Source organism: Anguilla anguilla, chromosome 11 (assembly GCF_013347855.1).
Source record: "Anguilla anguilla isolate fAngAng1 chromosome 11, fAngAng1.pri, whole genome shotgun sequence".
In the NCBI taxonomy this organism is placed as follows: Eukaryota; Metazoa; Chordata; class Actinopteri; order Anguilliformes; family Anguillidae; genus Anguilla; species Anguilla anguilla.
In genome coordinates, this window is record NC_049211.1 from 25973333 (window position 1) to 26000031 (window position 26699).

Here is a 26699-nt window from a genome sequence, read left to right on the forward strand (position 1 = left end):
AGAACTGAGATACTTAAACAAATTAATACATAACAGAAATACACAGTCTATAATTAATGCAAGACTACATAATGAACCACAAACATCACAGTTTTGGTGGTAAAAGACTTCTTCCCCTGTAGCTGAGAATTCAGACCGTGGTCTGCAGGCACTTCATACAGAAGACACTGCTTTCCACTGGCTTCAGGTGGCTGGTTTGATCTAAATGAGTCTTGTGGAATCATCCAGAAAGACGGTTGCCAGGGGCAGCATTTGACACTGACATGAAGACATACACAATCACTGACCAAATTTTAAAAACCGGCGCCAGAGAGAAAACCGTAAGAGCACCAGGCAATTTTTCGTTCTAATTTGCGCGGAAAGCTAATCGCTAGGGGCGATCCTGCAAAGTGCCCAGGCCTCGGTCCTGGCTCTCCAGCGACCCTTTCCCACCAGCGCTGCTTAAACCAGCCCTATCATGTTTTTCCAGCTTCCGGAGAGAGGCCGTATCGCGGGGCGACGGTATCGCGGGGCGACGGGACCTCTGAGGCCGGCGGCCTGGCGCTCGATGCTGTAATTGAATAAGGCGCGCGGGCCGGCTCCTCGTGGGGTAACGCGAGCGGCTGCTAATTAAGTATTCCCTCTCAGATGCTAATTAGCGCCTTCTCAGGCAAGCTCCCTCTCCCCAGAGCACAGTCCGAGTATGCCCTAGTCTGAGAAAGGGGAGGGGGGACCAAGGGAGAGACACAGGGAGGGGGGGGGCTAAGGGGGTGGGGGGTGGGTGTAACTCTCTGGTGCAAATTCACAGAATTCACTTGGGTGTCTCTGTAAAAACGAATCGTTTTTGAAATTCTGATGTTGGTTTGTTTGGCTGGCGAAGCTTCCCGTCTCGCCCATCTCAGAGCTACAGACCAATCACAGGAAGCGATTCTGACATTCGCCACGAAGTAGAAACTCCAGAAAAGGGTTTTAAAAAAACACAAATTCTGAGAGTTTCACATGAAAGGATTTTTAAACAAAAACAGTTCTATTGTGCCATGTTTCATTTTGCAGAGATCAGCCAGCTGTGGAACTGTGCTAAGAGGCTTTCCAGGCTGAAGCCTTTAGTTTAGAGTGTAACGGACTCTTCCTCAAAATGTCAGCACCAATAAAATTTGAGATTTGGCAAGAGACAATGTGCGGGAGCATGTCTTTATACTATTACATTTTCTCTCTAGCACCTGTGCCACAAATCCTAAGTGTGTAAACACTGGCATTCTACTATCTCCATACGTAGACTATGTTCTGTGAGCATTGTAACTCCCACACCTCCACCCCCTCTCCAGGTAACCTTCTACCTGACGTTATCATGCTTCTGGATGTAGATCTTGTGAAACATCATGTCTTCTTTCTTTGCATTGATGTCTGCCTTCATCTCCATGGCAACGTGCCTTGGCAACACGGACAGCAGCAAGCGTTCCTGAAGAGCATGAGAGAGAGAGAGAGAAAGTCACGTAGCTGCGTGGGAGTGTGTTACTACCAAGCCCTGCACCCCCCAACACAAATGTGTGTGTGTCTGCGTGTGTGTGTGGGTGCTCTCATTCTCAGATTCACATTTTACCACACCAAACTTTGCTATTATTTACCAAATAATGATAAATAATTATAAATAACAGCTAAAATAGTAAGAGGTTACTAAATTGACTAAATAAAAGTCTCTTTTCACATACAATATTTTGGTTTTTTTTAAATAACAGGTTACAAAAAAGAGTAGTAACAAGCATGTTAATGCTACCAGTAAAAAAAATGTGAATGAAAAAAATTTTAAAAAAAAAAAAAAAAAAAAAAACAAAAACAGGAGTGACTCTCCTCCTCAGCCACCCTCCCCTCCCTCCCTGGGTACCTGCTGCTGGTTCTCCCTCTGCAGGTGCAGCCGGGCCTGGATGTAGCCGCGCGTCTCCTGGAAGGCCTGTCTCTGGGACACCTCCGCTGGGTAGTGTGTGCAGATCCCGATGATGTTGGTGCACAGGAAGATCAGCACATTGGCGCTCAGCTTGGGGGGGGGGGGGGAGGGGGGGCATTAGACATGTCTGCACATACAGCGCAGATAGTTTAACAAGTGTGACCCCACACTGAGAAAAAAAACCTACTGCAGGAAGAATGGACCACTTCATCCATATACATGAGAGAGAGAGAGTCTCTCACTCACACGCACACACAAACACAGCTGACCTCATTTTAAAAGGTGTCTTAGAACAACAAGAGTCATTTAAATGAAGGGAGGTCTCAATAACAGGAAATGTATCTGGCAAATCATTCTGAAGGAGTTTGAACATAAGGTCCTGATCTCTGTTTTACTGTAAAATGCAACACAAAACTAACCTGAGCAGGAAACCTCTGTTACATTTCATTACATGTACATTCAGCTTGAAGCACAGAGAGAGCCAACACGCACACGCATACGCACGCACGCACACACATATTTACAGACACATTTACAGACACACACACTTACAGACACACACACACACACACACATTTACAGACACATATACATACACACACACTTACAGACACACACACACACACACACACACACATTTACAGACACACACACACTTACAGAAACACACACACACACACACTTACAGACACACACACGCACACACACACACACACATTTACAGACACACACACACACAGGCACATTTACAGACACACACACGCACGCACACACACACACACACACACACACACACACACATTTACAGACACACACACACACACACACATGCACATTTACAGACAAACACACACGCACACACATTTACAGACACACACACAAGCAAACAATCATACCCAAATACACAGTCATCCACACACAGGCAGTTGGGCAGTCGGGCAGAGGGCCAACGCAAGTGAGGGAATGTTCTCACTCTAGCCTCCGAGCAGATCCTTTCCCTTATCCGCTATTTAGGAAAGCGCTGCTCTGCTGCTCTCCTGCTCTGACCCCACCACAGCATGGGAAAACAGCCTGACCTTTAACCCCCAAATACAGCGTTTCCTCTGGAGACAGCACTTCCTCTCAGGGAAGGGGGGCCAATGGGAGATGAGAGCTAGAAGTCATGATGGTGTCTTCGACGAAAGCAGAAAAGAAAAGGACCGATTTTCACCCAGAACAGTGAAAACCAGACCGTTCTGATAAAGCCAAGGCAAAAACCTGACCCCTGCTGGTCACACATGAAACATACACTCACAGAAATAGAGGAGACTCCTTTACAGAAATGACACTGTGAACACTTAGTGATGGCTGAAGAGAGACCAGGACTTCTGATTTTGTTCTATAAAATATAGTCCATGGTCTCCTTTTTGGAATTTTCATCACGTGAACACTTACAAACAGAGTACTCATGGTTGGCTTGACTAAATTAATTTCAAATAATTAAGTCTAAATAAATATACTTTATTGCATTTAATTAATTTAATGATTTTAAATATACTAAAATTTTAAAATAACAAAGTACAGATAAATACAGTCTCACATTCAGATTCCTGGTTCCTCGCCCTAAATCTCAGGCCCTTTTAGGAATATGGTATGTGGAATGCAGGGATCTGATAGTTTTTAATAACATTCTCACTGCACCTGATTGGAGTGTTTTAAAAATGTGTGGGTCTGACACATTTTTAGATCTGAAGTGAAGATCTGCTTTTGATTTAAAGGACCGGGTTAAATTCTCCTCTAACACAAACATCAAAGCCAGTTTGTGAGCTGGTATGTAACCAAACCTCTATGTGTGTGTGTGCTCACAGCATGTCATTTGGAAGCCATTAGACAGGTCTTTGGATAGGGTGGCGCTAAGGAGAGGGGGGGGCTGGGGGATTTCACATGTGACACCAAAAGCGAAAGAAGGAAAAATAAAGGAAAGCAAAATAAGAGGCAGATGAACGATGGATGTTACAGAAGGGAAAGAGAACAGATAAGAGGCAGCAAAAAAAAAAAGAAAAAAAGAAAAAGAAAGCTGCCGCAGTGGAATCGGAATGATGGTCGCGGGGCCTGTTTACCCAGGAGGCCGTGGGGGACACAGAGAGAGAGAACGGCGCTGACCTCATCGACGCGGGGCGGTGCCACGGCCGTTTGCACTATACACAGGAACAGGCCCCGTGTTTACACAACAGCAGGTCTTTCTGCAGACCCGCATCGGACGCTAAAGCTCTATTGTCCCGAAACAAAAGGGAGAAAAATTAAACCTGCCCTATTTACACATCCTGGTAACCAGACACGGCAACCTGCCTGGCTGCCTTTGAGGCCCACAGCAAATTAAGGAATCATTGTATGAACACAGAAGCCATTAGCAACTAAACCAACACTGGCTACACAGCCAAATAAATGACATTAGCCAGTAATTACCGTCGGGCGCACAAAGGGGAATGCCTGTCACCGCTGCCACACAAAGGAATGAGCAGACACTTTACACCGAGGTTTTAACCGGGAGGAGAAAAAAATCACAATCACATTTCGTTATTTCAGGTTCCCACATTTTAACAATAACGGAGCCGTAACCTAGTCACCTGCGCCTTCCCTCTCCCGGGGACTGTGAGGGGTGCACTCCCGGCCACGAACCGCATGGACTCACTCTGTCCTCGATTGGGCAAGGCCTTAGAAATGTGTACAGGCTGTGAGTTCAGGGGGGCGATTTGGGGGGGCAGGGGGGGTCCAGGGGGCGATTTGTGGGGGGGCAGGGGGGCGGGGACAGCTAGCTTAGCAAACAGAACACAATGGCTAAATGTCACATTGCGGTTGTAACGGCATGTGCAGTAAAAACTACTAAAACAAGGCGCTCTGGAGAAAGCCCGCTCTGAAGCGGCTGCGTGAGGCTGCTGGCGGAGGAAAGGGGCGGCGCGTCTCCGCCAGCGCAGAGCACAAAGGGCCTCTGGGACGGCGGTAATGCGGTTAGGAAGATGGATTCCAGACGGTGGACGGCAGCCAGGGCTCTGTCCGGAGCGGAGCCGCGCTGCGCTCGGGCCCAGCAGGCTGAGGAGCCGCCGCTCCTAAACCCCCTGTCCTTCAGGACAAAGTCAGGAGTCACACCACCCCCCCACCGCACCAGCCACCACCCACCCCCACCACCCACACCAAGGTGAGCTTAAACAGAGCTGTGGGGGAGGGGGGGATGTAGAAAGACATGGGAGGGAGGGAGGAAGGGAGGGGAGAGAGGACAGGGATTTTGAGATTTTGAGAGAATGTTCAGAACGTGTGGTGGGAACTTCTATTCTTCTGACCAAAATGAACCTAAATGTTGGTTTCTATGGCAACTCTACCTGTATTACACATACAGAATAAAGAGAGCAGCTGGGAAGGAGACACTCAGCAGTGAGGCATGGTGACCAGGGACGGGAGGTTGCCAGTTTGAATCCAGGCATATTATTACAAGTGTATAATACTCTTGAGTAAGGATATTAAAAAAGCATCAAAGTACTAAATGTTTAAACTGATTAGTTTTAACCCTTTAAGTGTTTAAACAATAACAATCAGAAGTTACATCCATCCACTGTCTAACCCACTAATTCCTGGTCAGGGGGGTGCTGGAGTCTATCCCAACATGCATTGGAAAAAAGGCAGGTATACACCCAGGACAGGTCAGCAATCCATTGCAGGGCCCACACACCAATTGCTCACACCTAAGGGCAATTTACAGTCTCCAATTAATCTAAACTGGAGTACCCCAGAGGAAACTCATGCATGGAGAGAACATGCAAACTCCACACAGGCAACAGTGCGATCCGCAGCACTGAAGCTACTTTTCCTATGAAAAGCAGGCTCAGATGGTGATGTGCGCAACACTGATGCTAGCCATGAAGTGACTGCCCATCGCCCCAAAAAACGGCACAGCCAAAAGAATACCCCCAGCACAAGGCCAGTTATTACTAATAAAGCTTCATCTACAGAGAGGAAAAAAGTAATGATTAAAGTAAATCATTACATAAAAATGAACAACCAATTCCTCCCTGTGCGGAGGGTGCAGTGAAACTGCACATCGTCCTGTCAGCACTGCAGGTCCCTCCCACAGGGTCACCCCAACACCCAGGATGGGTGAGGCAGCCTGTCCTGGAGAGAGGGCTCATACAAAACCAGATTGGGATGATGCAGTCCAGACACATAAATACACATGTCCAAGGTGCACACTCACTTACATAAACACACACCCACAAACATGCACACTTCAAAATATACACACACACACACTCACACAAATGCATACACACAAACCAAACACACACACACACACACACAGACACACACACACACACAGACAAACACACACACACACACACACACAGACACACACAGACACACACACACACACACACACACACAGACACACACACACAGACAAACACACACACACACACACACACACAAACACACACCCACACACACAGACACACACACACACACACACACAAACACACACCCACACACACACACACACACAGACACAGACACACACACACACACACACACACACACAGACACAGACACACACACACACACACACACCCACACACACAGACACACACACACACACACACACACACACACAGACACACACACACACAGACACACACACACACACAGACACACAGACACACAGACACACACACACACACACACACAGACACACAGACACACACACACACAGACACAGACACACACACACACGCACAGACACACACACACACAGAAACACACACACACACAGTGGGAGATTAGGGCGTGGTATGTTCCCTGGTTCGCAGGCCTGGAGAACTCCGGGGTTGAGCGGCCCCACAGTGGGCGGAGCGGGGAGGCGGCTCCGCCCCGGTGGGGAGCAGCTCACGCGGCGATCCACGAGGGACCGGCGGAGCAGCCGCGGGCCGGGCCACCGCGCCTGACGCAGCGACAGCTGTCCGCTAAACGGGTGAAGTCACCCTAAAGGCCGGCAGTGTGGGCCTTCCTGTGCTGGAGACAGCTGCGTTTGGTTATGCGTGCGGGGGGGGGGAGGGGGGGGGGGGGGGGGGCTGACAGGGATACCAGCTGTAAGCGAACGCGCTGCTCTCGGGACAGCGGCTCTGTTCCCGGCGGGAGCGAGGGCTCATGGGACGGGGTCGCCGCTGTCCCTGCTCAAACCGGGCCGCAGGAAGCCCTTTCAAGCGGGGCTCTGTTCATTCTCAAAACCCTTGTCCCGACTCGCCCCCCGCTGGCCCCGCCCACAGCAGCCCTGTGCCTCTGACGGAGGCTCCGCCCCCTTTCTGAGGCTTCCTGCTAACTGGAGCACCGCACAGCTACTTCCCCCTGTGCTACAGACGCTTTCCACACCTGTGCAGGTTCACTGCCGTTTAATACAGAGAGGATTTCCAGATCGTTCCGCCATTACGTAGAATAACTGCTGCATGTGAGCTGTCACTGTAATGGGATTCCAGCTCAGCAGCCCGCTTCACTTCTGCTCACATACCGCGAGTCCATTTCCAAGACCTGCGTCAAAGCCATACCCGCGGCCCGCTGCAATCTCACCCGCGCGCCGAGAGGGCCGCCGCTGTGCCGACGCTGGGCCGCCCGGGTCACGAGTCTCACGACTCAAAGTTTTGAGCTTCGTTTGGCGCTCGAGATTGTTTGGGTCACCCCGCCGGGGGGAGGGGCGCCTTTGAGAGCAGCAGCAGAGCAACTCTCCTGACAATGAGCGGCGGGGTTCAGATCCAAACCCCCATCATGACCCCAGCACCCCACCCCCCACCTCCACCAAACACAGACTGATACACCGTTTCAATTCTGTGCGTCTACATTGTGTAATGCAATCAGCAAGTACTAAAAAAAACACTTCTTAAATTCTCACTCTTGGAGTAAATCCAAAGCGTGCATCATGCAAGTGACTGGTATTGGTTCCCATTGGATGGTATTATTGTTATTGTCAAGGGCATTGTAATTATTTTATTTTTCTTGGCAGATGTTGTGTGTGTGTGTGCGTAGGATGTCTCAGTGCAGCTGTTTTGGTTTTGCTCAACAGTCCTACAGCTCTGACCTGCCTGGGAATCAAACCAGCAACCCCCTCTGGTTACAAACTGAGGCGCTAAATCGCAGGTTCGGGACTCCCAGCACCTGAGACAACTGTCCCCGCCCCTCACTCCCAAATCACAGGACTCACACATGGCAGCCCTAATCCAGGAGGGGTTTTGGGTTGCCACGGTGAGAGCGGAGCCAAGTTCCATGTTCATTTTAGAGCTTTTGGGAAGAACTTAAACTTCTCTGGGTCCACCCACGAGACCGTTGAAAAATCTCAGCATAAGAAAATAAATAAAATTCAGAACAGCAACTGAAGTGAACTCCCTGAGCCTGTGGAGGTTTGGGAACCCAGCCACACATCTGTCATATGAAAAACACACAAAAAAACAACAAACAGCTATAAAACCTCTTCCACTCCACCCCCCTCCCCCAGCGTCTTATAACCAAACTCCTCCAAATTCCAAATCACGGGGGGTTTTAACGCTCTTTTTATAATCTCGGCCAATATCTCCACCCCCACCCCCACTTGCAGCTCCATGAGCACGGCCCTCTGGGCGCGACGTGTTTTACACACCAGCCTGCACACAGAACACCACTCAGCCGCTCATCCCCACACTCTCCTACTGGGGTCCTCCACTCCCACTCCCCCCACATTCACATTCAATCAGCTCTGTTTATGCGCAAACAGAACCTGTCTTTCTCAAGCAGTAAATACACTGGTGATTGCATTAAGAAAACACACAAAAATTGTGTTTCGCTCCACGCCCCCCCCCCCCAAAAGGCTATATTGTGTTGCCAAAGCAAAGCAATGCTGATAACCAGCTACAACATAGAACACCTGAGTACCCAGCTACGCTATGTAACAGGGGGAGGGGACCTACTCATTCTAATACTGAGTAGGGCTACAGCAAGGCAGTGTGGAGCGTATCAACAGTCAACAGATGGTGATGAGAGCGTTAAAGATGATGTATGTGTGGCTGCTGAGTGGCTCATCCGGTTAAGGCCCCATTCTCGTTTCCAGAGACAGGTCGTTCTCCAAACAGCCTGAGCCACTCAGGGTCTTATCAGAAGCCTACTCAGGCAATCAACCAATCAGACTGATTCACTTTACTATGCAACAGAATGGTTGCAGAGTGAAATCCGTAGAGGCAGTTGAGGTCACAGAGGACGTGATTGAGAGGAAGAATGATGAACAGCTCCCTACAAGTGGGAAAGATGCTCTCAGTAACACAGTCAGTGAGGTGTGATGATCTGGGCCTGATTTGAGAAGGACAGGAGTCAGCCCATCCTGGGTGCTTAAGTTTTTATGGCCCATGATCGTGTTCAATGCTCACCACTCTGATGTGGTCCCCCACCCATAAAATATACAAACAATAACAACACACACACACACACACACACACACACATACACACACATACACACACACACACACATACAGGTGCACACTCATCCACCCAACAGACACAGGCACATGCATACATGAATTCGGTCATACGTGTGCGCACACACACACACACGCACGCACACACAGAGTTATGGGAGGCTCCTTGTTTGTGCAGTGTAGATAGCAGATCTGGCCTCTATGTGCACCTTGTCAGTGCCTGATTGACAGGTCTGCCCTCACTGGCTGCTCTGAGCGAGGGGGCGGTCCCTGGGCGAGTGCCCTCATTGGCTGATCCGAGGGAGGGGGGTGGTCCCAGGGCGAGACCTTGCCCCCAACTGTCTCCTTGCCACTCTCACACACTTACTGGCAGCTCCCACACAAGGCCATCACTCTTAATGCAGGCTACAGCTGCACTTGTACCATCAATGTCTGCTGAATAGCATTTCAATATTAATTCAATAACAATTCCAGAACAGAAGACATTTGTTAGCAAAGGACCTTCTTCAGCTTTGCAGGGACTATTTTGAGGCTTTCAGACTACTTAAAAGGATTCTTTGCCTGTCAAGGCCATGAATAGCGTTTAATTCCCCTCATGGGAAATAGCAGCCATGAGACTTGACTTCACAGGAACACGGAGCACAATGTAGAGTTTATTCCTCCGCCAAGAGTACTGTCACCTGTCAGGACGACTTGTGCTTATGGATATGGTTGCAGTTGTTCTTTCCTGTGCATAAAATTAAAATCTCCTCTTACCGCTTGTGAGCTACAGGCCGCAAACAGGATACAAATCCAACTTGAACCACTACAAATTGGTTTTCTGACATTACATTACTCTTTTTGATCATTAAAGCCTTTTAAAAATCTATTTTTCACATTTATTAACTTCAGTGGAAGTCACAGGATGTTCAGATTTCTGGAAATATAAGCTTTCTTCCTGGTAGTGATTCTTAGGGACGGACAATAACACTGGAGTCATATTGGTATCAGCTGATAACAGCTTAAAACACACTTATCAGCATCTGATCTAAGCAAAGACATTCGCCATTTCATGGACAACTGACACTCAAAATTGGAAAAATATCTTAGGCAAAAAGTAGCTTAATCATTGTCATCTGAACCTCTTACTATGTACCTTGTAAATAATTTTTTCACCAAACATACAAAGACTCTGTAGTTTTCTCATTCTAATTCTCTCTGATTAATAATAAAGTACTGGTAAGAAAGTTGAAAAAATCTCTTACATAAATTCTGTAAGCATCCCTAATGATTCTGTAACCATCCCCAGTGATTCTGTAACCATCCCAAAGTAGCTTGAGGCCACACCTCTTACTCAAGATGTAAATCAGAGGCTCCTCCCTCTGATGAAGTACGAAACCTGAAGCTCCTCCCCCAAGAGAAGACACAGCCCTTCACCTAATGAAATCTAAGATCCAAAGCTCCTCCCCTGGCCAAAGATACCAAAACGAGGCTCCTCCCCCTACCGAAGACAGGTCTGGCACATCTGCAGCTGACAGCAGCAGCCGTAACTCAATAGGGAAAGTGGAGCCAGCAGAGAGGCTGCTGGGAGTCTCGCTGCAGGATCTCTTTTCCCCTCGGGTCAAAGGCAAGGCCGCGGAGGAACTCCATCCTGGCTCCTGCCGTGGGTGCTGGGAGCGAGTCTGGCGGACCGTGAGCTGCCACACAGCGAGTTTCATTCCAACCTGTTTTCCCGGTTCAGCTGGATCAGCTATCTCATCTGTCCTACACATGCACCCCTCCGCTGCTCAAAAAAAAAAAAATCCGAAAGAAAAAAAAAAAAAAAAAAAGCCTATTTCTGCTATGCTTTCAATGCGAGGCCCTACATAATTGAAGATGCTTTGATTAGCACTATGTAAGACCTTAAAGCGCTACATAAATGCCATAAATGATTTACGGCAAACTACCACAGGGACTGGAAAGAGGTCTGTCATATTGCCATCCACATAAGTGAATTTATTATACAATTCGCACAGCACATCTTCCGAGTTATCACAAGTAGTTATGAATGCTTACGCAGTCCTTAGGAAGGTGCTACGTAGCACTTATGAGGCGTATACTTTATTGAAGGAAACATTGCAGAAAGTTAATGCGTTAATGTTAGTACAGTCTCTCAAAGTGGTGCAAACAGAATGAAACTGAGCAATGCTGGGATGAAGAGGAAATGCAAAGGTATGAAACCGTTGTCTCTCTACAGTATGTAGAGTAAGTCATTGAGCTCTGAGTGTAATCCATCATAGAACGACCTTTGTTCCCGAGAGCGTTTACACACCTGACCTGACCTTATGGCCAGGAATTCATCATTTATTTTCTTATTATTTATTCATTTGTTTTGGCAGACAGCCTCATCCGGGGAGCTGAGCAGAGGGGGAGAAATGCTCAAACGGCAAACAGGCAAGTGCAGCACGGTGTGGAACGAGGGTGCGACGTGGCACGGCCACCTGGGGACCAGGGCAGCCGCCTTTACACAACTCACACACAACCTGAGAAACACAGAGCGGCCTTTACACAACTCACACACAACCTGAGAGACACAGAGCGGCCTTTACACAACTCACACACAACCTGAGAGACACACAGTGGCCTTTACACAACTCACACACAACCTGAGAGACGCACAGTGGCCTTTACACAACTCACACACAACCTGAGAGAGACAGAGCGGCCTTTACACAACTCACACACAACCTGAGAGACACAGAGTGGCCTTTACACAACTCACACACAACCTGAGAGACACACAGTGGCCTTTACACAACTCACACACAACCTGAGAGACACACAGTGGCCTTTACACAACTCACACACAACCTGAGAGACACAGAGAGGCCTTTACACAACTCACACACAACCTGAGAGACACACAGTGGCCTTTACACAACTCACACACAACCTGAGAGACGCGCAACGGCCTTTACACAACTCACACACAACCTGAGAGACGTGCAGCGGACTTTACACAACTCACACACAACCTGAGAGACGTGCAGCGGACTTTACACAACTCACACACAACCTGAGAGACAACACCAAAATCTGATCATAATCACTTTTAGAAGACGGTAATCACTAACAAACACACAGAGTGAGAGAGAGACAGAGACAGAGAGAAAGAGACAGAGACAGAGTGAGAGAGAGGAAGAGAGAGAGCGAGAGCGAGAGAGAGGGAGAGGCAGGTGTCCACGTGCGTGACAGATCTGTTTTGCAGGGCCGCAGACGTGCGCCCAGCGCTTGGTCATTGGCCTCGGTGTCAGGTCTGTTTTCCGAACGCCCGGGAGCAGGGAAAGCAGCAGCATTCTACTTTAATCGCCCCCATCCCCCCTCCCGCCCATGCCTGTGTCATTCGTGACAAACAGCGGGCGATCGCACCAGTGACTGAGCGCCCGTTAAACGAAGTCTGCCCGGCTACGAGTACATCCATCAGCGAGCGGGCGGCGGGCCCGGCGAGCCGTCGAGCGCCGCGTCTGCCGATGACGGAGCGAATGCAGCTGGCGTGCGAGTCTGATCCGCACGGGGGGGGGGAACGTCCTTTAGGCTGGCGTGCGCGTCTGATCCGCACGGGGGGGGGGAACGTCCTTTAGGCTGGCGTGCGCGTCTGATCCACACGGGGGGGGGGGGGGGGGGGGGGGGGCGGGGGGGACGTCCTTTAGGCTGGCGCGCGCGTCAGATCCGCACGGGGGGGGGGGGGGACGTCCTTTAGGGTGGCGCGCGCGTCTGATCCGCACGGGGGGGGGGGGGGGGACGTTCTTTAGGCTGGCGATGCTAGAGAAGCTTGCGGGTCTGTGGCGCTTTCCGAATGGAAAAATGACACGGCGGCAAGCTATCGATACTGGATTGAGCCGAAGCAGGGGACAGAACGGGAATATCAATCAATCCCTCCACTGTAAAAATATTGCGAGAGGAAAAAATACAAACATTGATTCTCCACCCCCCCACCACCACCCAAAAACAAGTATTTCAATTACAAACCGATGGAGCGATTCACAACACGCGTCTACGCAGGAACGAGGCAAAATTATAACACCGAAACACCAGCATAACCCAGAATAAAAGCAAGAAAAATACATGAATAAATCTTCATTTGAGCATCGATCACAGACTGCAGATGCAACCGTAGTTTCTGTGTCACGACCAAAAGATGGAGAGCCCGGGAGAAGCTTCCCAACCGCGCTATTATGACGGGCGCAGTTCATGTAACGGCCCAGTTGGAAGACGACTTAATGCCACAGTTTAGTCTGCTCAGAGAAAGCAGCGGCAGCAGGGAAGTGTTTACGATAACAATAAACATGGGAGAAAATAGAATATGAATACTGCTCCTGGTAATAGCACTGTCCAAAGCAGCCCACCCGTTTGTATGACCCAGTTGTGAAGCGTTAAGCTGAACTCGGACGTGAAGGAACAAAGCCGACGAAAGGAAGCCCCTGCAGTGCGGCCCAGCACCCGCGCACACCCGAGGAGCCGGCCCAGCAGACAGGCACCAGCACCCACACACACCCGAGGAGCCGGCCCAGCAGACAGGCACCAGCACCCGCACACACCCGAGGAGCGCGGCCCAGCCGCCAGGCACCAGCACCCGCGCACACCCGAGGAGCCGGCCCAGCAGACAGGCACCAGCACCCACACACACCCGAGGAGCCGGCCCAGCAGACAGGCACCAGCACCCACGCACACCCGAGGAGCCGGCCCAGCGGACAGGCACCAGCACCCGCACACACCCGAGGAGCCGGCCCAGCGGACAGGCACCAGCACCCACACACACCCGAGGAGCCGGCCCAGCAGACAGGCACCAGCACCCACACACACCCGAGGAGCCGGCCCAGCAGACAGGCACCAGCACCCGCACACACCCGAGGAGCGCGGCCCAGCCGCCAGGCACCAGCACCCGCGCACACCCGAGGAGCCGGCCCAGCAGACAGGCACCAGCACCCGCGCACACCCGAGGAGCCGGCCCAGCAGACAGGCACCAGCACCCACACACACCCGAGGAGCCGGCCCAGCGGACAGGCACCAGCACCCACACACACCCGAGGAGCGCGGCCCAGCGGACAGGCACCAGCACCCACACACACCCGAGGAGCCGGCCCAGCAGACAGGCACCAGCACCCGCGCACACCCGAGGAGCCGGCCCAGCAGACAGGCACCAGCACCCGCACACACCCGAGGAGCCGGCCCAGCAGACAGGCACCAGCACCCGCGCACACCCGAGGAGCCGGCCCAGCAGACAGGCACCAGCACCCGCGCACACCCGAGGAGCCGGCCCAGCAGACAGGCACCAGCACCCGCGCACACCCGAGGAGCCGGCCCAGCGGACAAGCACCAGCACCCACACATACCCGAGGAGCGCGGCCCAGCGGACAGGTGAAAGGTCAACGCTACGTCAGCGTTAAATGAGGGGGACTAGCCTTCGCCACTATTCTGATTTCCCAACCCCGACTCTATCAGTCGCATTCAGGATAACATACGAAGACTGTTACAGAGCTGTTTAAAGGCCCTAGATGGGCTGGTTCCTGGGCACGTCTCTGTGTTACTGCGCCAGTGCACACCCAAGACTGATCTCAGATCAGTAGGTGCGCTAGTACTCACACAGTCTGAGACCTTATGTGTGTGCACTTTAGGTTCCTGTTGTTCCTTCTACACGCATCCCTGTGTGAAGTTCACTCTTAATTCTCTTTAATCTGTTTGGAAATATTGTTCTTTTTTAATTTGTTTATACTTCTTATTTTACCTTTCTTTTATTAAACTTGGCGATTGCGATTCCTGGAACATGGCCTGTATTGTAAGTGGGGGTGTGTGTGTGTGTGTGTTTGTGTGCGCATGTGTGTGTGTGCGTGCATGCATGTGTGCACGTGCAGGCATTTCCCACAGGAAAGCACTTTGAGCACACTTGTAGGAGAAGCTCTTTACTGGTAAAGTTGATCAGGTTTATAATTAGAGCGGTTGCAGTATTTCCTGTGCTCTTCCCTAATGGCGGCCGAGTCTCCACTGCCTCCCTGTGAGTGTCCTGAGCCCCGACACAGGCAGAGCTACTGCTGGCTCTGCGAGGGTGGGTGCGGGGCTGGGGGGGTGTACTTGCAGAGTCATAAAACAGGGCCTGCCGAACAGCAGATAAGCCCCACTGTGACACAGCTGCCAAAGAGCTGCCCCCCCCCACACACACACAAACACACACAAACACTCACGCACACACACACACACACACACACACACACACGTGCACTGTGTGCGCGTGCAGAAATGCACACAGCTCCTACTCTCTCTCTCTCACTCACTCACTCAGAGCTCTCTCTCTCACACACACACACACACCACTGCAGGACAGAAACGATGCATGTCCACGGCTAGTGGTGGGATGACGTCGCCGCGCTTCCTGATGTAAAGGCTGCAGGCTCAGTCCCCTGTCTGTCTACACTGAGTCAGTGTCACACTGACTCAACGCTTTTTCACTGAAAAAGCTCTAAACAAGTTCTAAAAAAGAGTGAAGGGGAAGAGAGACAAAAGAGAGAAATCTAGAGCATGAGAAACAGAGTGAAGGAGGACAGGTGTGAGAGAGAGAGAGACTCATTCTTCCACAGTAATAAGCAGTGATGACATCAGGGCCTTCCCTCCCACCTGAGGCTGAGAGTAAGAATACTCCTCCATTGCTGTGAGCAGCACTGAGGCTCACTGCATAGCTTAGGCCCAAAGAGCCAAATCCATAAAGCATGAGAGGGCGAGAACTATCCTCTCCCTCACCCATCTCACTAATGTGGTGTGCTCTGGTTATTGTGGTGTACCCTGGGTAATGTGGTCTGCGCCGGTTAATGTAGGGTACCTCAGGTAAAGTGGTGTACCCAGGGTAATGTAATATGTTCTGGTTGCCCAAAATGTACTTTCCCTTACTTTTACCATTATCAGGTTCATTTGAATTGTGTATTGAAGAACAAGCCCCTCTCTCCCTTTGTCAGAAACGCAAATAAAAATGAGCTAGGGCCCTTCCAGCTCTTGCTATAACTGTCTAAAATATCTGGACACTAAAGGGTTAATTCCAAGTATAAATCTGCATAATTTAGGGCCAAAAATATTTTGTATTTGTGGTGTTCTGGCACAGCAAACAGCAAACTGTTGTAGTTGGACTTGAAGGCATATCAACAAATGAACACAGTTGGATCGATAGTTTTTGCTGTTTATTCACTGGTGCCGTATGCTAACCGCTACCCAAGGGAGACCTTTAGCCTACATCAGACCAACTTTCAAGGGCAGACCTAGGCTTTTTTTTAAACCGCAGAAGACTGTTACAGACCATGGTCAAAACTTTGAAAACTGGAAACCAGCTCAAAACACCTTGAGCTGCTCTCTGGTGGATGGATTGAAAGACACTCCAATGTTTTAGCGGGTTTAGTTGAGGGCAGACGGAATGTGTCATCTTTAGATCGGTAGAACCAGAATGACACTGAATGACAATGACATCCATTAATGGAGACAGTTTTGATTAGATCACACTCCTATCCATATCCACACAAACCCACAGCCTCTCTCTCTTTTGGTTTGTTTTGTCAATGCTGCACATCTCTCAGGTTTTGTTTCAGTTGCTTAAAGGCTGTCTGTTAGTCTGTCTGTCGCTCTCTCTCTCTCTCACACACACACACACACACACATCCATCCACAAACTATTTCAGGCAAGTGTGGAGGACACTTTAAACTACATTAACATTTTGGGCACTTATCAGACACTTTATTCGAGAGAGACTTACACAGTTTAGCTTACAATCCATACACAGACCGGGATGCTTTACTGAAGCAACCCGAGTGAAGAATCTTGCTCGAGGGTGAAGTGGCAACCTGGGAATCTAATCTTCAACCCAGGAGTCCCAGGCCGCTCTGCAGCACCACGGCCCTCGCAGAGCAGTTAAAATGCTCCAGCGGGCTCTCACTGAAGCGCAGCCGGCCGTGTTCCCCAACGGTGAGCCACGTTACCGTCCCTTCAGCAAACTCAGCTGGGAGGCGTGGAGATACAGGAGTGTTATTGTGACCCCAGATAATAAGAGTAAAGGAAACAGCGCTAAGCTAAGCTAATACGAGCTCGCTGAACCCACGCTAGCGTCGGGATCGGGCCCTCGCTGCGTCGGGATCGGGCCCTCGCTGCGGGCTGAGATAGCGCCCGATTCGCACGCCAGGATCAAAGCGCCAGAGCCCGAGCCGAAACGGAAAAGGGCCGCGGTGTAAACAAGCGGCTTTCGGGAGAGAGGAAAAGAAAAAGAGAGAGGGAAGGAAAAAAAAAAGAGGAAGAAAGTTAGCGAAACAGGTCGCGAGTGAGCCTGCTCTCAGTTAGGGGGCTGTGCAGCGCCCCCCCTCCCCTCCCCGAGGCGGCCCACCCGCTTTTCATGTGTGCTGATATTTCTGCCCCCTGTTTACACAAGCCATTTCCACTCTTTCTGTCCCCTTTGTCTTCGCCACAAAGTATTTTTCATTTATTTTCTGCTAAACATTTTTTTTTTCAATGCCCGGAGAAAAACAAGGCAACAAAAAAAGCGAGAGTCCCGGGTAAGCGTGTGACGATCGGGGGCGGCGGGCAGAACGGGCCGCGGCGCGGGCGACCCACCCCGCCGGCCCCTCGCCACGGCTCATCAGGAACAGGAAGAAAACACGCGCAAGAACGACTCAATTCCCGCAACCAACGTAAGCCACGCGCGGTTACTCACAGAGCTTCCCCTGCTGAAGGACTGGACATCGCGTGCCAAAGCAACAGAGGCTTGACTCAACATCAAGTACATTTTGAAGGTTTGAGGAATAACCATAACTTTATCAACACCTTTCAAGCATACCTGAAGTTCCAGTGGCCTAACAATGACCTTTTGAAAGCCCGGTTGCATGATTGTGTGCGCATGCGTCTGCATGCAGGTGTGCTGTATCACAAATGTCCTCCTGTGCATTGTCTGTGGTTACACGGCGAGCCAGCCGTGGACTACAACAAACACAAAGTTCAGGGCAAACTGGAAAGTTCACAGGTAAACGGGTTTGGCAAGCCAATGGAAGAGGAGGCTTGTCCATCTTGTGACTGATAAAAGGGCCTGCATACGGGAGAGATACAGGAGAGACACGGGAGAGACACGGGAGAGACACGGGAGAGAGACGGGAGAGACACGGGAGAGACAGGGGAGAGACACGGGAGAGACGCGGGAGAGACACGGGAGAGATACGGGAGAGACACGGGAGAGATACGGGAGAGACACGGGAGAGACAGGGGAGAGATAGAGGAGAGACACGGGAGAGACGCGGGAGAGACAGGGGAGAGACACGGGAGAGACACGGGAGAGACACGGGAGAGACACGGGAGAGACGCGGGAGAGACACGGGAGAGATAGGGAGAGACACGGAGAGACACGGAGAGACACGGGAGAGACACGGGAGAGACACGGGAGAGATACGGGAGAGACACGGGAGAGAGAGGGGAGAGACACGGGAGAGACAGGGGAGAGACACGGGAGAGACACGGGAGAGATAGAGGAGAGACACGGGAGAGACACGGGAGAGATACGGGAGAGATACGGGAGAGATACGGGAGAGACACGGGAGAGACAGGGGAGAGACACGGGAGAGACACGGGAGAGACACGGGAGAGATAGAGGAGAGACACGGGAGAGACGGGAGAGACACGGGAGAGATACGGGAGAGACACGGGAGAGACGCGGGAGAGACGCGGGAGAGACGCGGGAGAGACACGGGAGAGATAGGGAGAGACACGGGAGAGACGCGGGAGAGACGCGGGAGAGACACGGGAGAGATAGGGAGAGACACGGAGAGACACGGGAGAGACAGGGGAGAGACACGGGAGAGACGCGGGAGAGACGCGGGAGAGACGCGGGAGAGACACGGAGAGACGCGGGAGAGACGCGGGAGAGACACGGGAGAGACACGGGAGAGACACGGGAGAGATAGAGGAGAGACACGGGAGAGACACGGGAGAGATACGGGAGAGATACGGGAGAGACACGGGAGAGACACGGGAGAGACACGGGAGAGATAGGGAGAGACACGGAGAGACACGGGAGAGACAGGGGAGAGACACGGGAGAGACGCGGGAGAGACGCGGGAGAGACAGGGGAGAGATACGGGAGAGACAGGGGAGAGACACGGGAGAGACACGGAGAGACGCGGGAGAGACGCGGGAGAGACACGGGAGAGATAGAGGAGAGACACGGGAGAGACAGGGGAGAGATACGGGAGAGACACGGGAGAGACACGGGAGAGACACGGGAGAGATACGGGAGAGACACGGGAGAGACACGGGAGAGACACGGGAGAGATAGGGAGAGACACGGAGAGACACGGGAGAGACAGGGGAGAGACACGGGAGAGACGCGGGAGAGACGCGGGAGAGACAGGGGAGAGATACGGGAGAGACAGGGGAGAGACACGGGAGAGACACGGGAGAGACACGGGAGAGACACGGGAGAGATAGGGAGAGACACGGAGAGACACGGGAGAGACAGGGGAGAGACACGGGAGAGACACGGAGAGACGCGGGAGAGACGCGGGAGAGACACGGGAGAGACACGGGAGAGACACGGGAGAGACACGGGAGAGACACGGGAGAGACACGGTGCGTCTGTGAGCCGCGGGTCAGCGCTGAAGACCCGGCGTATCTGGCTTCGCAGAGACAGAGCGCACAGTTTCCACACGGACGGCCAAAGAAACGCGGCTCCCGAGCCGCGCTCGGCCTCTCTATTCATCAGTTTGAGCGATATTAACAGCTTAACAGTTCATATTAAACAGTTTACATTTTTTGCTCTCGGCGTTCGAGCCTTCGGCCCCGCGGAACGCCGCACGCCGCTGCCTTTTAAGGACGACTTGTTCGAAACGGACGTTTCCACCCCTGGCAGGACGGCAAAAGCTCCCTTTCTGGAGCCAGCGCTGCTCATCGGGCTCAGACTTGCTTTAATTTACACGTTTGTCCGTTTCCTTCACGGGCCACGGTGGAAAGGAGCATACTCAGCTCGAGCGGCCATTGGCCGAAAGCGATGCGAAAGCAGAAATGTGCTTACAAGGTTCTCTCCGCGCACCGCTAAATCTGTTTTCATATGCAAAACTCAAATCCATTACAATATTTGTTTTAGTAACAGCAGAACACTCGTCTCACTCTGCAGTTCCAGTATACATGCTGTCTGTTTGTCTGAGCATGTATTTTAACCCCGTATAAAATCCCCTGCATCGCATGTGTATGTCTGACTGGCAGCCCCCGGTAGGTGGACTGACTTAGCATTGCAATGCGGTAAGACGCACTGCAGGCGACCCACTGGGACAGTAGGAACACACAGCAGGAGCGGAACAGCCAAAACGTAAGCGTGCAACAGTCACTTAGCGCATAACTAGCACGGCGCCGGCCCATTACCAGCAATTACCCGCGAGAGAGACGTGCCTGCATCATACTGATGTGCGCATTTAGCCTAATAATGATCCGCAGGAGCCAGCTCGGCTTGCTCCGGCCCAGAGCGCGCAGCCCCGGCAAACCACGGCTGAGGCAGTTAAAAACAAAGAACGGCTTCCGAGAACGCCGCGCCTCTTTGGTGAAAATGATAAAGCGCACGTCTGTTCTGCTCGACCGCGCTCGGCCGCCGGCGCTATCTTATAGGAGAGGCACAGAATGCTGCAAGGCCTGAAACCGGTGGCGATAAGGCCAAGATCAGCGCAGCCTAGCACAGCATCACATAGCACAGCACAACGTACCATAGAATAGCACAATGTAGTGTAGCGTAGCATACTACACCATAGCACAACGTAGCATAGTGTGGCACAATGTAGTGTAGTGTAGCATACCAGAGCATAGCACAATGTACCACAGAATAGCACAATGTAGTGTAGCATACCATAGCACTGCACACCATAGCACAGAATAGCACAACGTAGTGTTACATTGTATACCACAGCACAGCACAGCACAATGTAGCATAGCATAACACAATACCACAGCACAGCATATCATAGCATAGCATAGCACAGCACGACCCAGTACAGCATAGTATAGCAGAGCCCAGCTCGGCCCATCCTCCTGTCCACCGCTGTTGTGTAAAATCCAAGGGCAGGGCATGGTGCCATGGTGTGTCCACCCATGTTCCTTCCCTGGGTTTACATAGAAACAGCACTCAGTAGAGCAGCAGGGGTGTGTGGCCTTTGACAGTGTGGCCATGCAAACGCTCTTAAAAGCTGGATGCTGTCAAATCAGTTTTCCTTTAAAACATAAGAAAGTGCTAAAACCAGAACCCAGAGAGATCTCTAATGGACAGTCTGAATGTCAGCACCACCTCTGAAGACAAGTGGGACCCAAAAACACTGACGTGCTTGTGTACTGGACAACAAACATAAAGGCCAAACACAATCTCCTGTGTTCCAGCGGGAGGGAATGAGACACCGAGGGAGAAAAAGTAGAGATGGAGGGAATGAGAGAGAGTCTTTCTGTTGTTTCATTTTGCAAGTGAGAGCTAGGGGGAGGGGTGGTCTTGCATTTTCTTGCATCTTCTTAAATTTCTTAGTAAAGCTGTATAACAACTGAAATCAATAAACACCGAATGCTGACAGAGGGAAAGAGGAAAAAGAGGGCGATAAAGACAGAGAGGTAGCAAGTGATCAAAGACAAGAGAACTGGGAAAAACCTGGAGAGAAAAGTATGTCAAACAGAGAGGGGAAGCAAGAAACAAAGACAGTGAAGGAAAGAAGACAAGAGAGATAAAGAAAATGTAAACAGAGGATGGAGAAAGAGAAAACCAAGAGGAAGACAGTAGAGAGAGAGAGAGAGAGATCAGGTCATCCCATGTGACACAATGCCTCTGAGAGACCCTGCAGGCCGGATATTTTTAGGAGCGGGTCTCTGCGCCTCCTGGCCTGTAAAACAACACCGCCCAGACAATCTGCACTCTCACCGGTGGGACCCCCGCCACCCCGCCGTCAAACCATAAGGGGGAAAAACACAACACCTTTTTCACCAAACCGTCCTGCGAGAGCTGGGCCGAAATGTCAGCCGGGGAGCCCCCGGGTTCCGCACCAGCGCGGGGGAGAGCCGCGGGGCCGTCAGCGCGCCCCTGACGCCGGGCGCCCGGCGCACCGGAACCTGCTCCGCGGGGGGGCGGTGGCGCTCCAGCGCGCGGTATTATTAGCCCCGTGCTATTATTAGCCACGCCGTTATCACTGGCGCAGCTCCGTCTATTACGCGCTCTGATTGGTGGAGGCCTGCATCGACCGGGGCCCAGGCTGGCTGGCCGGCCGGCACGGTCACACGGGCACCCGGGTCACCAGCCAGGGGCCCTTCTGAGGGCTGGCAGGGACATTCCCAGCTATTCATGCATTCCATGGCAAACTAATCCCCAAATACACTCAACACAATGACATCAGAAAATATTCATAAATAATAAAGAAATGAATTATAATTCAAACTGGACTAAACCGGTTCAGGACAGAAATGCTGTACTACCCCCTCCACACACACACACACGCACACAAGCATGCACACGCGCACACACACACACACACACACACACACACAAGCACGCACACGCGCACACACACACACGCGCACCCACACGCACACACACACACACACACACACGCGCGCGCGCTGAATTAATGGCGTCTGCACTCCGCCCAGCCGCCTCAGATAAGCTCATTAGTTTGGGGAGCTGCTCGCTCGCTCAGTCACTCGGCGTACCTGTGATCAGGCCGGACGAGCAAACATCCTGCCCCCTACTGATGCACACTGCTCCCCCAGCGCTGCTCACAAAACACCCAATAAGGGAACACTCATTCAGACAGACAGACACAGCGTGTGAGAGGGACTGAGGGAGGCAGAGAGGGGAAGAGGGAAACAGAGAGAGAAATGGACAGAGGGAAAGCACAGGAAATGGGAGAGATAGGAAAAGGAAGAAAAAGAAAGATGGAGGAAAGGAAGAAAAAGAGAGATGGGGAGGTAAAGGGAGAGAGATTGTCCTTCATGGCCGCTGTGCATCAGTCAGTCCAGTACTATTTCACACCCCCCCCCCCCACCCCCCCCACTCACCACAGCCTGGGAGCCTGACAAAGGCAGCCATTGTCCCTACTGTCACCCCCCTACCCTCACCCCACACTAACCCAAACCACTCTGCCCTGACTGTACGCCATCTCAAACAAGGAGAACAAGGGAGGGCAGACAGAGGGAGAAAAAGAAAGAGAGGACTCATCTGCTAAATTTACAGCTTTCCCTGGTCCTGCTAATATATCACACTTGAATCTGATTTTGAATTGGAGAGCTGCTAATGCAGGCAGAGAAGGACAGAGAAAAGGTAGGAGGAGAGAAAGAAAAAGAGAGAAAGAGAGAGAAAAGCAGAGAGAGAGAGAGAAACAATCAAAAAAGGTCTCCCAATGAGATGCACATTCCACAGATGAGGGAGATTGATCATGTGACCACTGTGGGCTGGGCGGGGCCGTGGGGTCTCCATCCCTCCTCCTCCCCCCTCTCCCTGGGCACAGGGGCCTGCCCATACCCCCCCCCCCACGCGGCAGGCATGGCGGCCAGATACGCCCGGCGTTCCGTGGGAGTTTGGACCCCCCCGCCCCCCGAGCTCGGCCGACCTGCCGAGGAGCTGATACCGGGGGCAATACTGGCCGATAAGGTGGTGTTAAAAACGATCTGGTCTGACCATATCCAGATTACAGCTGAGCTTGTGCATGAACATCACTTGATTGTCACGTCTCCTGCTCTCATCATTTCAGCCCTGAAAAAAACTGCTTTTACTGTTTTTGTCTGGCTTTTTAGACTACAATTAAATTTCTAAGGTTACTGTGAAAAGCTAATGTAAGTTAATAATTCATAGCACTAACAATAACACTTCAAAATATGTGGCTTTGTAGGCCGCACATAGAAGCCTGGGCCTCGATTCGTTGACAAGCCTGGAAACCTCCATTAGAATGTGGCTGAGGTTGTTTGAAGTTAGAGGATGACAAAAACTGTTTCTGGATCAGAATGTTGCTACATTTATTTCAAATTAAGAGTTTTGAACTTTAGCCCGGAACAGGAAGTTGTAGTGCTCCTTCAAATTAAAAGCGTTCGTATTCAGCCTGCGGCGCCGACCTCACCGCGGCTATCGTTTCAGATTTTACAACAGAGCTTGTTTCTTTTACCACAAAGGGTCTGTTTGCAGCTTAAATATTGGGAAATGCAGTTATGCAAGGTCTGAAACACAAAGTGAGAGACCTGGGCTGAACTTTACACAGAGGGAGCGAGGGGGATACCGGCGAGCAGCGAGGCTGATTTGTGGCCCACGGAACGCACAGCTATGCAGATGGCACGCACACCCAAACTTCCTCCTGCTCGCATGACTGCACGCCGCGCGCGCACACACACACACACCGAGAGTCCAGGGTGGAACAGAGAGGGAACCGCGGGGCTAAAGAGAGCGGGGCGGGGCTCGGGCGAACACGCAGAGCCGGGGGGAACGCCGGCGCGCTCGGTTCGCGGCGGTCGTCGGGCGGAAATTGTTTATTTGGAGTCGGCGGGGTTCAGCCGTCCGCGAGTTACTGGAAGCGCGAAGTGCGCCTGCTCCCAGTGCGAACACAGACAGATGGAACCCATTTGCATCTGAGGCGTGGCCAGACGGAGCTGACGCCGCTCCGGTGCCCGAGGCGGGCGGGATGGGTTTAACCTGGAATCTGCTCAGGGCCTGAGAGGATCCGGCCGACCTGGCCGCCCGCGGCGCGCTGCAGCCGCCTGCCCCCCAGACCCCGCCGCGCGCCCCCCAGGCCCCGCCGCGCGCCCCCCAGGCCCCGCCGCGCGCCCCCCAGGCCCCGCCGCGCGCCCCCCAGGCCCCGCCGCGCGCCCCCAAGGCCCCGCCGCCTGCCCCCCAGGCCCCGCCGCGCGCCCCCCAGGCCCCGCCGCGCGCCCCCAAGGCCCCGCCGCCTGCCCCCCAGGCCCCGCCGCGCGCCCCCCAGGCCCCGCCGCGCGCTCCCCAGGCCCCGCCGCCTGCCCCCCAGGCCCCGCCGCGCGCCCCCCAGGCCCCGCCGCGCGCTCCCCAGGCCCCGCCGCCTGCCCCCCAGGCCCCGCCGCGCGCCCCCCAGGCCCCGCCGCCTGCCGCCCAGGCCCCGCCCGCGCGCTCCCCAGGCCCCGCCGCGCGCTCCCCAGGCCCCGCCGCCTGCCCCCCAGGCCCCGCCGCGCGCTCCCCAGGCCCCGCCGCCTGCCCCCCAGGCCCCGCCGCGCGCCCCCCAGGCCCCGCCGCGCGCTCCCCAGGCCCCGCCGCGCGCTCCCCAGGCCCCGCCGCCTGCCCCCCAGGCCCCGCCGCGCGCCCCCCAGGCCCCGCCGCCTGCCCCCCAGGCCCCGCCGCGCGCCCCCCAGGCCCCGCCGCGCGCTCCTCAGGCCCCGCCGCCTGCCCCCCAGGCCCCGCCGCGCGCCCCCCAGGCCCCGCCGCCTGCCCCCCAGGCCCCGCCGCGCGCCCCCCAGGCCCCGCCGCGCGCTCCTCAGGCCCCGCCGCGCGCTCCCCAGGCCCCGCCGCGCGCTCCCCAGGCCCCGCCGCCTGCCCCCCAGGCCCCGCCGCGCGCTCCTCAGGCCCCGCCGCGCGCCCCCCCCGCCCGCCTCTGAACCAGCGCCGGCAAGCAGAGTAAACTCAGAGCCCGGGAAAAGGAAGAACGAGACGCTCACTCCAAACCAAATTTAATCCACGTTAAAGTGGGGCACACAAACCAAACGTTTAGAGCCCGGGTGGCTGCTCGGCTCGATGTGTACAAAGAGTTTTGTCGACAATAATTGAATTCAGCCATTTTGAGGAGGGAAATGTGTTTCTGGAGGCAGCGCAGTTCTCAGTCGGTGATGTCCATAGAGGCCTAGTTTGCTTCTTCTCTTCAGACTCCAAACAGCACGAAACCCACTTAGGGTCCCAACCCATAGCTTAAAAGGAAAAGTTTCCGCACTTTGCTCCATCCAAATTCTGTTAATTATGTTTATTGTAGCAGTAATCCAATTAATTGTTGCCTAATACCTAAAGTTCCAAAATCTATCTTCATAGAATTCTGTCCAGCTTGGCAAAACGTCCAACTTGGCATTGTTATACAATTCCCATCAGGCACTTCACCCACAACTCATAGACATCACAGGCAATGACTTTGCAATAAACTGTGGGAGTTTGAGGAAAGGAAAACATGGAAATGGCTTTGCACATATGATAGTTTAACAAAGAGATATCATAAAAGAAAAAAAAATCAAGTTAGTGACAATTACCCAAGAGCATGCGTACACAAGTACACATATCCCTTTTGGAATAGGAGTGGACTTCTTCCCACCTATGTCATCAGGAATAATGTGTCTAAATC

At 52.7% G+C, this 26699-nt stretch overlaps 1 protein-coding gene across 3 annotated transcripts in view; it reads right to left on the bottom strand.

Moving 5' to 3' along the window:
- The window catches only part of LOC118208186 (adenylate cyclase type 6-like), a 55584-nt gene that overhangs the window by 17032 nt on the left and 11853 nt on the right, over positions 1–26699 (bottom strand). For all 3 annotated transcript variants that reach the window (XM_035382600.1, XM_035382602.1, XM_035382603.1), the window contains exons 4-5: positions 1862–2011; positions 1317–1438 (exon numbers count right to left, since the gene is read on the bottom strand). In XM_035382600.1, coding sequence (XP_035238491.1) covers positions 1317–1438; positions 1862–2011 — 272 coding nt within the window. The remainder of the gene's footprint in view (positions 1–1316; positions 1439–1861; positions 2012–26699) is intronic.